General features: G+C 43.4%; 1 protein-coding gene across 1 annotated transcript; it reads right to left on the reverse strand.

Moving 5' to 3' along the window:
* Positions 1 to 5,053: 5,053 nt before the first annotated feature.
* CHST4 (carbohydrate sulfotransferase 4) lies at positions 5,054 to 6,336 on the reverse strand. Its single transcript, XM_075995558.1, has one exon. The coding sequence runs from the start codon at positions 6,334 to 6,336 to the stop codon at positions 5,167 to 5,169; it is 1,170 nt and encodes a 389-aa protein (XP_075851673.1). The 3' UTR covers positions 5,054 to 5,166.
* Positions 6,337 to 14,297: the final 7,961 nt, after the last annotated feature.

A 14,297-nucleotide genomic window follows, 5' to 3' on the forward strand; every position in this document is an offset into this window, starting at 1 on the left:
TTGTCCAGCACAATTACTTCGGGCTTCATTTGTTCTGTGCATTTTACCCAAAGCCCTAAATGACCATGTTTTGCCTCTTACACCTTTTTCTCTTCTGGCCTGAATTAGAGTGGCCATGGGCTATGCCCAGGGAAGGCACAGACTGGCTAGGAAGTAACTGGTCCCAGGAGGTCTGGCTGCACTTTGTTTCATTTCCTCACGCTCTTCTCTCTTACCTCCTGGTATGCAGCTCTGTGTTTTTATAACATCTGCTCTGCCACTCTCTTCTCGAGATAGCTACCAAAAGAGTCCTGGTTATGACATCTCCCCATTCAGGACGTTTGGGCTGGTGGCACACTCATTTGAAGGAGACTGAATGAGATGGAAGAGAAATCCATCTGAATCACCAACTCTGTACCCTTATCCCTGGCTGATGTAGAGTAGGGTTTCTCAACAGCCGCACTACTGACATTTCAGACCAGAGAATTCTTTGTTGTAGGAAATTGTCCTGTAGGATGTATAGATGCCAGTAGCATCACACCCCCTACTTCCCAGCTGTGACGATCAAAAATGTCTCCAGGGAAATATATGCAATATTTAGCAATTAAAAATAAAATATAAAAAGTTTCTAGACATTGCCAATGTTCCCCGAGGGACAAAATTGCCTCTGATTGAGAACCACTGATGTAAAGAACCTAGAAGATCAGAAAGGATCAATCTCCTAATCATATCAATATGATCAGAAATGCCATAAAGGGTATGCAATCAGAAATGGTGGACATGCCTCGTTATGATGACATTCACAGATAACTTTTTTTATTTTTATTATTTATTTTATTTTATTTTTTTGGAGACAGAGTCTCACTTTGTTGCCCAGGCTAGAGTGAGTGCCATGGCGTCAGCCTAGCTTACAGCAACCTCAAACTCCTGGGCTCAAGTGATCCTCCTGCCTCAGCCTCCCGAGCAGCTGGGAGTACAGGCATGCGCCACCATGCCCGGCTAATTTTTTTTCTCTATATATTAGTTGGCCAATTAATTTCTATTTATAGTAGAGATGGGGTCTCATTCTTGCTCAGGCTGGTTTCGAACTCCTGGCCTCAAGCAATCCACCCGCCTCGGCCTCCCAGAGTGCTAGGATTACAGGCGTGAGCCACAGGGCCGTGCCCGGCCCACAGATAACTTAAGGGAACTGAGACATGAAGATGTTGAGGAACTTGCCTGAGGTTCCCTTGCTGGTAATAGCAGAGCCACCCAGGCAGCACAGTTCTAGTGCCCAAGCTCTTATGAGCGCGTGACCTGTCATGCTGTCCTTACTGTAATGTCTGTACTACTTCCTTATTATTAACCCAAGCATGCAGTAGGTTCTCCCTTATTGATTCTGTCCATATTGACACTGGCATTTACTGGGGCACTCTGTCCCCAGACTTCCGCATGGCACACTCCCTTACTTCAAGGGTCCCTGCTCCAGTCTCACTTTCTCAGGCAAAGCATCTCTTGTCACCTCTGTAGAACAGCATCCTCCTTCACCCCCAAGTCCCTTCCTCTGCTTTATTCTTCCTTATATTAATAGTACATCTGACATATGTTCGTTGTTTGCTCCCTCCTCCCAACAGACTAAAATGTCTTTTGTATGAAAGGAGGGGCTTTGCCTGTTGTATTCACAGCTGTATCCGTAGCACCTAGAACATTCTTTGGTATATAGTAGATGCCCATTAAATGTGTGGAATGAATGAAGATGCCCTTTAGCTGCATGCTAGAGTCTAATCTCCTTACTCTGGTCTTGGTTCCTCATTTTCCTCAATACTGCATCTGAAAGTTAACCTTTCTCTGAATGACCAGGGACGTTTAAGCGGAAGAAGGGCATAGCCCTCGACAGAGGGATCAAATTACTGGAGCTCCCTGACTAATGCCTATCAGAAGCTTATTCTTAACTGGCCTGAGGTGCTCATAACGTTCATTTTTAATTTTGCTTTGTTGGTCTGTGAAAGTAAGTCAAAAGAATCATGATTATAGTCAGTGAAATTAATTTATATTAGCTTGGCTTTAAATCACATAGTAAATTATAAACTATTTTTTGAGAAGCATATTACAGAAAATACAGTGGCACATTTTTGTGCCAAAATTATTAGAAATTGATTCTACCTCTCCCTCACCACTTTTCACAAGTAGAAAAAGAATACAGTTTTAATTGAAATGTATCAAAACTTAGCATTTTGTCTCATTATATACAAAATGAAGCCACTTGGTAACCATAAATAGAAACACAGTTAAGTTACAGTTGAAGTCCCTTTGTTTCAAAACTATTTCTTTCTCACCCTCCAAAAAATTTATATTGAAATTTTGGGACCCTTTTCTTTGCACCCTTCCAAAACTATAGGGCTTTGAGTAGTGCCCAGGGCTTTGAGTTTGGCTTTTTGTAAAGACAGCAATTGCTGACATGCAATTAGGCATTTCAGGCTATGTTTACTCTAGACTTGAGAGAACTCATCAGCCCTGAGAAATTTAGATCAAATTCATCCATGATCTAAGATATTAAAGTTATTCTTCGTCCCTTTGCAACTAAAGAGGCTAAGGAGGCAAATAAATGCCTTTTTATTTCTGGAGCTTGGAGATGGAACAGATGTCTCCAAATCAGAAAGGATGTCTAGCAGAACACCATCTTCTACAGTGGTTCTCAGTTCCCCAAACTCCCCATGTCCTGCAATTGATTGTACTGTCAGCTCATCCTGAATTCCAGCGCCGGCCACCTGAACATGTTACTTGTCAAAAACTGTGCTATTGTTCACTAAAGTCTTGTTAAACACTGGGTCAGATTTTTAAAAAGGTCATATAGCATGATTTTGTGCTACACAGTCTTATGTTGTACAAAAATGTCATGATAGTATTGTTATATATTCTTTAAACTTTTTGGGGGTTGTGGGGGTGGGTTGAAGTTAGGGATAAGATGTTACACAAATAGAAATGAATTAGGCCAGAGCTGTCCAATAGAACTTTTGCAATTGTGGGAAGGATCTATATCTGTGCCATCCAATACAGTAGCTGCCAGACACACATGGCCACTGAGCACTTGAAATGTGGCTAGTGTGACTGAGGAACTTAATTTTTATTTAATTTTAATTAATTTAAATCTAAACAGCTACCGGTGGCTAGTGGCTATTCCATTGGCGAGCACAGACAGACTCTCCTTCAAGAGTGTGGTTCCTGGATGTGGGGCTTCCTTGGGCATCTAGGACTTGGAATAAAGGAAACTTAAATCTGTTGTAAAGTGGCTCCTAAATAAGGTTCCAAGACTTCCATGTGGCTAGTCTCTTTTCTTGTCTTATTTTGGAGAAGGACCCAAGCAGACATTACATAGAGATGGTTCCTAAGGAGGTTGCTAACTTTAAAACAATTCAGGCAGAGGCAGAGATGGTTGAGTCTATCTCTGATCCCTCAGTCACACCATCATCTGCTGCTCCAGCCTTATTTTCAATGCTGGGGGAATTTTACTGTCACATTGTTTTGGAAAGTTAGTAGAAGCAAGCAATCACCTGGGAGATCCTACGTTCTGGAGGAGTTCCTAGAATGGCTTGGGTTTGGATGTTAGAACAAATTAGCTCCTTTAAAGTCACATGTAAATGAACTTCAGCTGACCCTGCTGGGAAAGGTAGCCACTCAAGTATCTCAGATGGTGGAGGAGTTCTGGCTCTCCTCAGCAGAATTGAGTGGGGGAATTCTGATCTGACATCAAGAAAGTTTTATGGAGAAGCATGCCAAAAGGTGGGGGAAAAAAGGAAAGAGGAACTGACAGAATCTCTCAGGTATGGACAAAGAGATATTAAAGATATTAAAAATTGAGATATTAAAAAAGTCAGGACTCAGAGTTCCACAGAGTTCCAGACATATATGGACCTTTTTCCTATTCTTTCCAACCTGAGGACAGCACAGGTGGAAGAAGTGGCATACATACTCTGCATGTGCTGAAAAGTCACCTGTCTTGGAGCAAGAAGGTGAATGGTGTTGCTGCCCGGTGCAGGCTGAGGGTAGCTTGATGAACATACAGAATCCCAGCCCCCACACTGGGAGATTCTGATTGTAGCAGATTTGCGCTAGCGCATGGCAATGTGCAGTTTTAACAGATGATTCTGTTGTACAACTAGGTGAGGGGCTCCTGCCAAGACTGGGAGAAACAGCTTTTCTTACTAAGGGAGGTGATTAGGAGGTAAATAGCACCAGTCACACTAGAACTGAGGTTCTCTGACTGAGGGCTCAGAGTACAGGAGTTCTGCCCACACCCTAGGGTGATGCATACGGCATTATTACAATTTATGCCTCACACAACAAAGGAATGAGTTGCTGGTTGTCTACTTTCTACCAATTCTTAAGAGGATATAGACAGTTCATCACCTGACACCAAACATTGTCTTAGCAATTATTTTATATGCAGGTAATAGATAATAGCAAAGGTATAAAACGTCCATAAAGATGACTGTATGAGTTCTTAGGTTTGGATCCCATAAGTGTTTACTCCTAGTAATGAGAAATCACAAAAGGGGACATTCCAAACAGAATCTTATTTTGGAATTTTAATATTCATGGACAGCAGCCTCAGAGGTCAAAGTCTTCTATGTGATAGGAAAATGCTGAGGGGAAATGATGTTCAAATCAGGCCCATGATCTTCAGAGCTGGTTCTGCTGTCCAGAGATTGTTTTGTGTCTGTTTGTGATAACCTGTAGCTGTAATGGGCAGCCTCATAGGTAAGCAGCCAGCCCTGTGTCCCTTCCTTCCTTGAATCCACTAGGGACTCTGAGGGCTCTGAGGGCTCTGTGGAATGTGCTGGGGAGCTCTTTGGTGACAGATGCATTTCCCTGTGTTTTACTGTCTCTCCACTTTCCTGTTGGGCGAGATGTGGACAGGGAGATCTATGGATTTACTCCACTGATACTGCTTGGGGCCCAACAGGCCTCCAGGCCACAAAGTCTCCCAAGTAGGCACAGATAGGAACTCAAGGAGAGGAGAAAGGCAGTACACCTCTGTCGCATTGCAGGGATGTGCTGCCCACATGAGGTTCCTGAGTCTCTTTCCTAGGCCTGAGTATAGACACAAAGATTCTTCTGCTTGAGTGTGTGTGGGCACAACTCATGCTCAACAGAGACAAAGTTAAGGCTCGAAAGCATTCGGTGAAGGTGGCTGAGGCTGGTACCTCCTCAGCCCGTCTGGTGGTTTTGCTTAAAGAGGGTCCAGGTAGACAGAAGATCCAATGACAGGTTTCTCTGCTCTTGTTCAGAGCTGACGTGGCGGTAGCCCAGCAAATTCATAGCATCCCCACAGATTTTTTGAAGTCGAGAAACCTTTCCAAAAGGCAAGGTCCAGCGCCAAGCCTGGGAGACGTTGAGGGCATTCCTGGCATTTGTGTGGAAGGCATGCTGACCCATGCCCTTGCCTCGGGTGATATTGTGCACCCAGGTCTGGAGATGGGGCAAGAATTTCAACCGCACGTATTCATACATTCGGGACGTCTGGGTCAGAGGGGCCCGGACAAGGTCCTCATAGCGCATGAGCAGGTAGCGTTGCTGTAGGGCTTCCGGCAAGGACTGGATGGCTTTGTAGATCTCCAGCTGGCTTTGGCAGATGACCTGCATCACGTGGTAGGGCTGGTCCTCCTTCTTGAGTTTGTGCCAGCTCTGCCCCAGCACAATGCGACTGTCAATCATGAGCTCCCCCTGGGTGCGCTCTCGGGAACAGAACACAGCACGGGGGTCCCGGACCAGGTGCACGATGTGTAGGTTGAGGGAAGGGTCTGTCAGCAGTGGGTAGAGGGAACGCAGGTTGAAGAGGCGCACCTCCTTGAGCACCACATGGCTATAGGAGTGGCAGGCCTCCTCCACCACCTCAAAGGGCTGTTGATTGCACAGGATTTTGCAGTGAGCCTGTGGGATGATCTTGTCCCGTGGGAAGATGTTGCAGGCAGGCGGAGAACACAGGGCTCGGCTGTCACCCCACTGGAAGAGGCTGGACTGTCTCCGGGGTCCAGGTTGCATGTAGGCATCAAAGACACTCATGTCACACAGAAAGACTGACCGTATCAGGTCCCGCACGGCCATGTGCAGTCTCTGGGCGGTGCTATCTGTGAAAGACATCCACACGTGCCAGGCAGGCTCCATCAGGTAGAATACATCTGGGTGCTGCCCAAAAATCTGCCCCACAAAAGAAGAGCCAGAGCGCCATGAAGACAGGACCAGCACGTGCATGTGCTTGGGCTCCTCCTTCCTGGACAGGGAGCCGACACTGTGGATGTACGTATGGAAGAACAGAGCGAAGATCACTAACTGGAAAAGCAGGAGCAGCAGTAGCTTCACTTTTTTGAGAACTATCATTGTGCCAAAGTAGATGACCTATAAGGAACAAGCAGAAGAGGCTGAGTTAGGCTGCTGTTGTAGTGTCTGCCTTCCATTCCCTTTCTAGACAAAGCTACCTTCCCCCTGACCTCCACCAAGGAGCAAGATAGAAAGTCCGAACATTCCTGCAACCAACTGCACACATCCCTCTCCAGTTCAGTTCCTGTCCCTTACAGTTAGGGTGTCAATAAGTTCTATTTATTTTAGGGGCTTTCATTCCTCCCTCCTGGTCTTTCTTGTCCATTGGACTCAGCCATATTTAATCAACATGCGGGAATGGCTTCACCATGGCACTCTGGTGATGATCATGAATGCACAAAGGCCATGTCAACAGAGGTTAACTTTAGTCTCATCCAAGTCTTGGTTGAATGCCTTGTGATTCCTCCAGAAACTAAGGGAGATAAGCTACCTACTGAGGAACTTCCTGGAGGCCATTGCTTACAGCACCCCCCATCTTGAGAGAGACTACCTCAAGGCCATTTCTTATCCCCTTCCCCCATTGCAATTAAGCACAGGGCTTTCCACTTCAGTTCCCCCAAGGATAGGGCTGCAGGCTATAAAACACAGCCAAGTGGCATAGTCATGGCACCTGTCATCTGGTTCCTCTGGTTTGGTCTAATCCTGTGGGACTAGGAACATGGGGAGCTGATCCAATGCTGGCCTGTGTCTGTGTATATCACAAACTACTGGAGTCTATTTGAGCTGAATCATTGTCTCCTTACCTGCTGATTCTACTCGAGGGTGGCCAGCCCACCTAGGAGCTTCAGGCCTCAGAGCTACATCACTATCAGTAATGACACTTGTGGCCTGTTGGCTGCTGTGCTGCTTCTTGAGGAATACTTGGCCACTGCACAACTTACTCAGGGCTGCTCAGTATGGTTGGGCAAGTTGTGTATTACATAACCCTAGGCAATGCCATCTCATGAAGAATTTAGATATTTATTATAAAAAACATTCCGTAGGTGACAGTAAAGTATCTTGGTCCAACAAAATAGGTATATTAGGATGGTTTTCCAGTTTGTTAAATGTTAAATATCTAGAGAAAGGTGTTCCACTTTGTAATCCACACTAAGACTCATACTGACTGGTGGCAACCCTGAACTTAACTCCCTTCATAGTCAGGACTTGCTTTGTGTGAAAAGACTACATACAGCTCCCAGTGCCATGCTGGAATATTATTCCAAAATAAATGTTAACCCTTCTTCTCACATGACTGTGAATCATTTTGAGTGACTTCCTGACATAACTGTTGAGAGACATAATAGCTATTACATATAGTCTAAATATTAATAGTAGTAAGGTGCTAATTTATATATTACTATGTACCCAAGAAAGTCTCTGTCTCATCTTTTAAAAAAAAAAAGAGAGACAATATTTCCAGACATTAATCGGAGCTGCTATTTTCCTGGTGGCAAGTCTTATCACCAATTTTTTAAAAAAGTTTTTAATAGATACTAGTCACATGGTTCAAATTGTTTTGAAAAGTGTCTATGGTCTTGGAATTTAAAATCAGGCTTTCTGGGCTGGGTGCAGTGGCTCACGCCTATAATCCTACCACTTTGGGAGGGCAAGGTGGGAGGATTGCTTGATACCAGGAGTTCGAGACTGGCCTGAGCAAGAGTGAGACCCCATCTCTACAAAAAATAGAAAAGTTAGCCAGGTATGATGGCACACAACCGTAGTCCCAGCTACTTGGGAGGCTGAGGCAGGAAATCACTTGAGCCCAGGAGTTTGAGGCTGCAGTGAGCTATGGATGCCACTGCATTCCAGCCTGGGCAACAGAGCAAGACCCTGTCTCAAAAAAAAAGTACACAAATAAAAGCAAAATAAAATAAGGCTTTCCTAAGATTCCACATGCAGGAAGGAAAATGGAGGAGTGTTTGCCAGCCTGCAGCCCAGACTTACACATCCCAGGTCTTTAACATCTATCACAGGGAAGGGGAAATTTTATGACAACCAGTTGTGTCTATTAAGGGCCTGTAGTCAGAAGTGAGAAAACTTACAGAGCTCTTTGTAAACAGGGTTAATGACATATTTTTAAAGGAGTCACAGTATTTTTTTCCAGGGGAAAACCTAAGGATTTCTCTTGCTGCTAAATCAGTAACCTCTTTTCTATTTACTAACAGCCAGTATTTAACTACTAGCTGGTGTTTTATCTTCAGTATAGTGTGAAAAGTCTACCTTCAACACCTGTCCTCCATCTGCCCATTTCTCAACTTGTCCCAGATAGCAACTGAGTTCATTTTTTTATGTGTCATTTCAGTTGCTTTATGCTTTATACATATATAAGAAAATTCAAGTATATATGTATTCTTAATTTTTTCCCACCTTAAAACACACAGAAAAAGCAAGTTATCCATACCATGTTGCACCCTTGCTTTTTTTTTTTTTTTTTAAAACCTGTCAATGTGTCTTGGGAACCTTTCCAGGGCATTACATAAAGCATTTCCTCATTTCTTTTTACTTCAAAGAATTATTGTATCAATATACCACAATTCAACCAGTTTTCTCATTGATAGGCTTTTGGATTGTTTCCAATCTTTTGCCATTTCAAAGACTTCAATAATGACCTTTATGTTCACACATTATTGCACATGTATGTAAGCTAAATGCCCAGAAGTGGAATTGCTGAGTCAAAGAGTGTGTGCATGTGTAACTTTGGTATCTGTTGCCCAGGCAGCCTCCACACTAGTCATAGACCATTTTCTATGTTCAGAGCTCCAGAGGTATTAGAGAGTGGATTTCAGGGGAGAAATTGGTCAGCCACAGATGTGACTCTGAGCTGACAGCTTTCTGGCTGACAAGGTAGAGCATGCTTTGCCAGCTCATGATCTTTCTCTGGAAGTCCCCTGGACCTTCTGGGAAGTATATCATGACTCAAGCCAAACCTTGGGTGGCAGTAGCAGAAAAACCCCTCTCTTCCATTTGTAACAACAAAGCTTTCCTCTGGATGTGCCAAGAAGATACAGTAAGGATCATCTCTCCTTTTTGGCCAAGAACTACTTCAGTGTGTGGCAGGGAAATGTCAATGAGTGGTAATTCCTGCCTTGTAGTCTTGGCTCTGTAGATTAGAACAAGACCAGCTAAGATATGATCCTAGTTCTTAAAATTTGAACCCAAGAGGAAATGATTAGAAACTAGGCTATTCTTGATAACGGCCCAAGGATATCCTCCAACCCTCCCTCAAAGACTGAAGAGATGAGTTAGGTAAGAGAACTTTTCCTAAGGGCAATGTAAATATGGGAAAAAGTTTGAAACAAAGGTAGAAAGCAATGGAGCAAAAGAGACAGGAAAATAAGAGAAGAACTTAGCCTGTGTACAATTATAAGGAAACAGTGATAGAATTTTATAAACAGGGCCTATAATTACTTCAGGAAAAAGGTAACATTTCCTAGGGATTAGGAAAGTAGACCTTTCAAAGTCCCCCCCACCCTCTTTTCCTCCCTCCTTCTGGCTTTCAGCCAATTCTATGTCCTGTGCAGGTCTCCATTGCTCTGTGCCCTCCTAGCCTGGCAACTGCTTCTGGCCTCAAGTCCATTCCCTCTCCAAGCTGGAGCTGGGTCTCCTAAATCTGTCCCCCCTCCAGTTGTTCTCAGGCTTTAGCTGTCCACAGTTCTCAGGAATTCCCATGGAAACCCTCTGGCTTCTTTTTCTTACCATGAGCACTTTCCCAGCTAGAAAAAGTATGCTCTTATAAAGCAAGTCCTATCCCTTGCCACTGGGCTGTAGGATTCCTGGACTAGGCAACACGTAATGGGGCTGACCAGACAGCCAGGGAATACTTTAGGGTATGCCTTGGGCAAAGCTTATCTCTGCAAAGACTATAATCAGTAGTATAGGCAGAGGCTCCTGAGGCCCTGGCCCATAGACCTGGGAAACCTGGGGAGTGAAGCACCTGGGCAAAGATGTCCACATAACAAACTCTAACTAGACTGAGAGGGCCAGGAGGACTGGACCAGGGTCCTTGCCAGTGCTGTGTCTCTAGTGCCAAGGACAGTGCCTGGCACATAGTAGATGCTCAAGAAACATAGAGCAACAAATGCCATGTGAACAAACTTTTGTAGAGCGTTTTTTACTGTGTGAAGTACCCTTGTTGGCCCAGAAAGGAAGATTGTGCAAGATATTATTTTTATCTTACACATATAAAATAATTTCAGTTCTACTTAGAAGTCCAAACTAGTCTGAGGCCAAACAAAATAGAGGTCTCCTCTACCTTAGCTGTTATACTGGCCCCGTAACTTAATCATATTTTACATCTGCGTGATGTTCCACACTTTCAAAGCCCCTTTAAGGGCAGTCATGAAAACTATCCAGTTACTAAAAATGATACAAGCCATATATGACAAACCCACGGCCAATATTATACTGAATGGGGAAAAATTGAAAGCATTCCCACTTAGAACTGGAACAAGACAAGGCTGCCCACTGTCTATCTCCATTTCTGTTCAACATAGTGCTGGAAGTCCTCGCTACAGCAATCAGACAAGAGAGAGGAATTAAGGGCGTCCAAATGGGAGCAGAAGAGATCAAACTCTCACTCTTTGCTGATGACATGATATTATACCTAGAAAACCCCAAGGATTCAACCAAGAGACTCCTTGATCTGATAAGTGAATTTGGCAAAGTCTCAGGATACAAAATCAATACACAGAAATCAGAGGCATTCATATACGGCAACAACAGTACAAGTGAGAACCAAATCAAAGACTCAATTCCCTTCAAAATAGCAACAAAGAAAATAAAGTACCTTGGAATATATTTAACTAAGGAGGTAAAAGACCTCTATAGGGAGAACTATGAAACACTGAAGAAGGAAATAGCAGTGGATGTAAACAGATGGAAGAATATACCATACTCGTGGGTTGGCAGAATCAACATTGTTAAAATCTCTATACTACCCAAAGTGACCTACAGAGTCAACGCAATCCCTATCAAAATACCATCTTCATTATTCACAGATATAGAAAAAATAATTTTATGCTTCGTATGGAACCAGAGAAGACCCTGTATAGCAAAATCAATCCTAGGCAATAAAAACAAAATAGGAGGTACCAATTTACCAGACTTCAAACTATACTACAAGGCTATAGTCATTAAAACAGCTTTTTACTGGCACAAAAACAGGGACATTGACCAGTGGAACAGAACAGAGAATCCAGATATAAAACCATCCTCATATAGCCAACTAATCTTCCACAAAGCAGACAAAAACATACACTGGAGAAAAGAATCCTTATTCAATAAATGGTACTGGGAAAACTGGATAGCCACATGTAGAAGACTGAAACAAGACCCACACCTTTCACCTCTCACAAAAATCAACTCATGCTGGGTAACAGACTTGAACCTTAGGTGTGAAACTATTAGAATTCTAGAGGAAAACGTTGGAAATACTCTTCTAGACATTGGCTTAGGCAAAGAATTTATGAAGAAGACCCCAAAGGCAATCACAACAGCAATAAAAATAAACAAATGGGACCTGATGAAATTAAAAAGCTTCTGCACAGCCAAAGAAACTGTCAAGAGAGCAAACAGACCACCCATAGAATGGGAGAAAATTTTTGCAAGCTACACATCTGATAAAGGGCTGATCACTAGAATCTATTTAGAACTCAGGAAAATCAGCAAGAAAAAACCAAACAACCCTATCAAAAAATAGGAAAAGGACATGAACAGAAACTTCTCAAAAGACGACAGAATAATGGCCAACAAACATATGAAAAAATGGTCAACATCTCTAATATCAGGGAAATGCAAATCAAAACCACAATGAGATATCACTTCAGTGAGAATGGCCTTTATCAAAAAGTCCCCAAACAACAAATGCTGGCATGGATGCGGAGAGAGAGGAACACTCCTACACTGCTGGTGGGACTGCAAACTAGTTCAACCTCTGTGGAAAACAATATGGAGATACCTCAAAGCGATACAAGTAGATCTACCATTTGATCCAGCAATTCCACTACTGGGCATCTACCCAAAAGATCAAAAGTCACTTTACGAAAAAGATACCTGCACCCGAATATTTATAGCAGCATAATTCACAATTGCAAAGCTGTGGAAACAACCCTAGTGCCCATCAATTCATGAGTGGATTAAGAAAATGTGGTATATGTATACCATGGAATACTACTCAGCTTTAAGAAACAATGGTGATATAGCACCTCTTTTATATTCCTGGATACAGCTGGAACTCATTCTACTAAGTGAAGTATTTCAAGAAGGGAAAAACCAGCACCACATGTACTCACCAGCAAATTGGTATTAAGGGATCAACACCTAAGTGGACATATAGGAGTAACATTTATCGAGTGGTGGGAGGGTGGAGGAAGGGATGGGTATATACAACCACAACGAGTAAGATGTGCAACGTTTGGGGGATGGACATGCTTGAAGCTCTTACTCGAGGGGCGTGGGGGGCATGGGCAATATAAATAACCTTAACACTTGTACCCCCATAATACGCTAAAATAAAAAAAAAGAGATTCTGAAAAAATAAATAAATAAAAAGTACAGAGACACATAAAAACAAAAAACAAAAAAACCCCCAACTATCCAGTTAGATATTTAGGACCGTGATGAGCCATTCATTCATTTCTCAGAACCTTAATTGATTGACGTATTGGGTATAACAGCCCTGCCTGGATTAGGTCCCACATCCGAGAGTTTTCAATGATCATACTACAAGTCCCCTGAGCTAGAGAAAATGTGCAGCTTATTGCAACTCCTGTCTTCCACTCCCCAGCAAAGAACAGAGGAGCAGCTGCATCAAATATGGAGACTTGAGCTCCGAGGCCAGGATCTGAACAAATCAGATACACCAGAGACTGTCTATAAAATATACATCAGTACAGTCCTATCCCTGTTCCAGGCTCTTTTGGACCCATTCAGAAATAGAGCAGTGTGGGTTGGGGGATGCCACTGATAAGCTTGTGTTTTTTGCAAAGATTTCCCAGGTGATCTGACTCCTCCCCCCTTTAATAACCCCTTTGCTATGGAAACCCCTAGTTTAGCTGTCAGAGGTTATCTGATACTCTTGCTCCAGCAGCCTGGGGATAATGGTCTCCTCTGGAGGTGTACCCAGAAAAATTCTCTTCTTACCTTGTTAAGGCTTAGGCTTCCCTGCTGTGTTTGAGAGGCTCCCTGCTAGCCTGGCTGCACTTTTCTCCTCTGACTCACCAACTTCCTTCTTGCCTTCCTCCTCCTGCTGGATTTTGCATAACTGTCTCTAATCAGAACATATTTCACTGTCCTCCCCATTTTGCCAAAAAAAAAAAGAAAGAAAAAAGACCCACCTTGCAAAGATGGGCTTGAGAAAGCACTCGCTCCCAGGAAGCTGTGACATTAGCAGCTCTTACACCCAGGGGTCTTCAGGGGTGTGGAGACTACTCGCGCAGTAGGCAGGAGAAGCAAAGGAGGAAGTGATCCCTCCCTGACCAGGAGATATCCTGGAATGTTGACTTCTGGAAGACAGCTGTGAAGGTCAACTCCCTCAGGGCGGAGTGGGGGAAAAAAAAAGAGACCCTTGGAGAACTAGGAGATGAGGTTGACGATGGGGAAATCTCAAGACAGTTATAACTAGAATGCCCACAAGATCTTAAACCTGACTCTTAGATCTTATTCTCATGTCTGAGGAGAATATGTCAGGTTACTGTGCATTGCACTTGACTGCTCGCCCCACCCTGGCTCTAGTGAGAGAACATTTCTCAGCCTCTGTGTCATAATCAACATCTTCACCCTTCTTGCAAGAGGAAATAAATATTTTCTGGGAGGGCATAAACGCATTGGTATTTGTTTGGGGTATAGGGAAAAATCCCCCTTAAGAAAAAAAGAAATAAGTCATTAAAGATTACAACTTCTTCCTAGCTGAGTGCCTTTGAGCAAATCACATACCCACTCTGAGCTACTTACATGGTTGTCATGGGTCTAAACAGTAGGTG

Source organism: Microcebus murinus, chromosome 20 (genome assembly GCF_040939455.1).
Source record: "Microcebus murinus isolate Inina chromosome 20, M.murinus_Inina_mat1.0, whole genome shotgun sequence".
Classification (NCBI taxonomy): Eukaryota; Metazoa; Chordata; class Mammalia; order Primates; family Cheirogaleidae; genus Microcebus; species Microcebus murinus.

Coding starts and splice junctions, on each gene's coding strand:
- CHST4 (XM_075995558.1), bottom strand. CDS start 6,336: ATGATAGTTCTCAAAAAAGTGAAGCTACTGCTGCTCCTGCTTTTCCAG.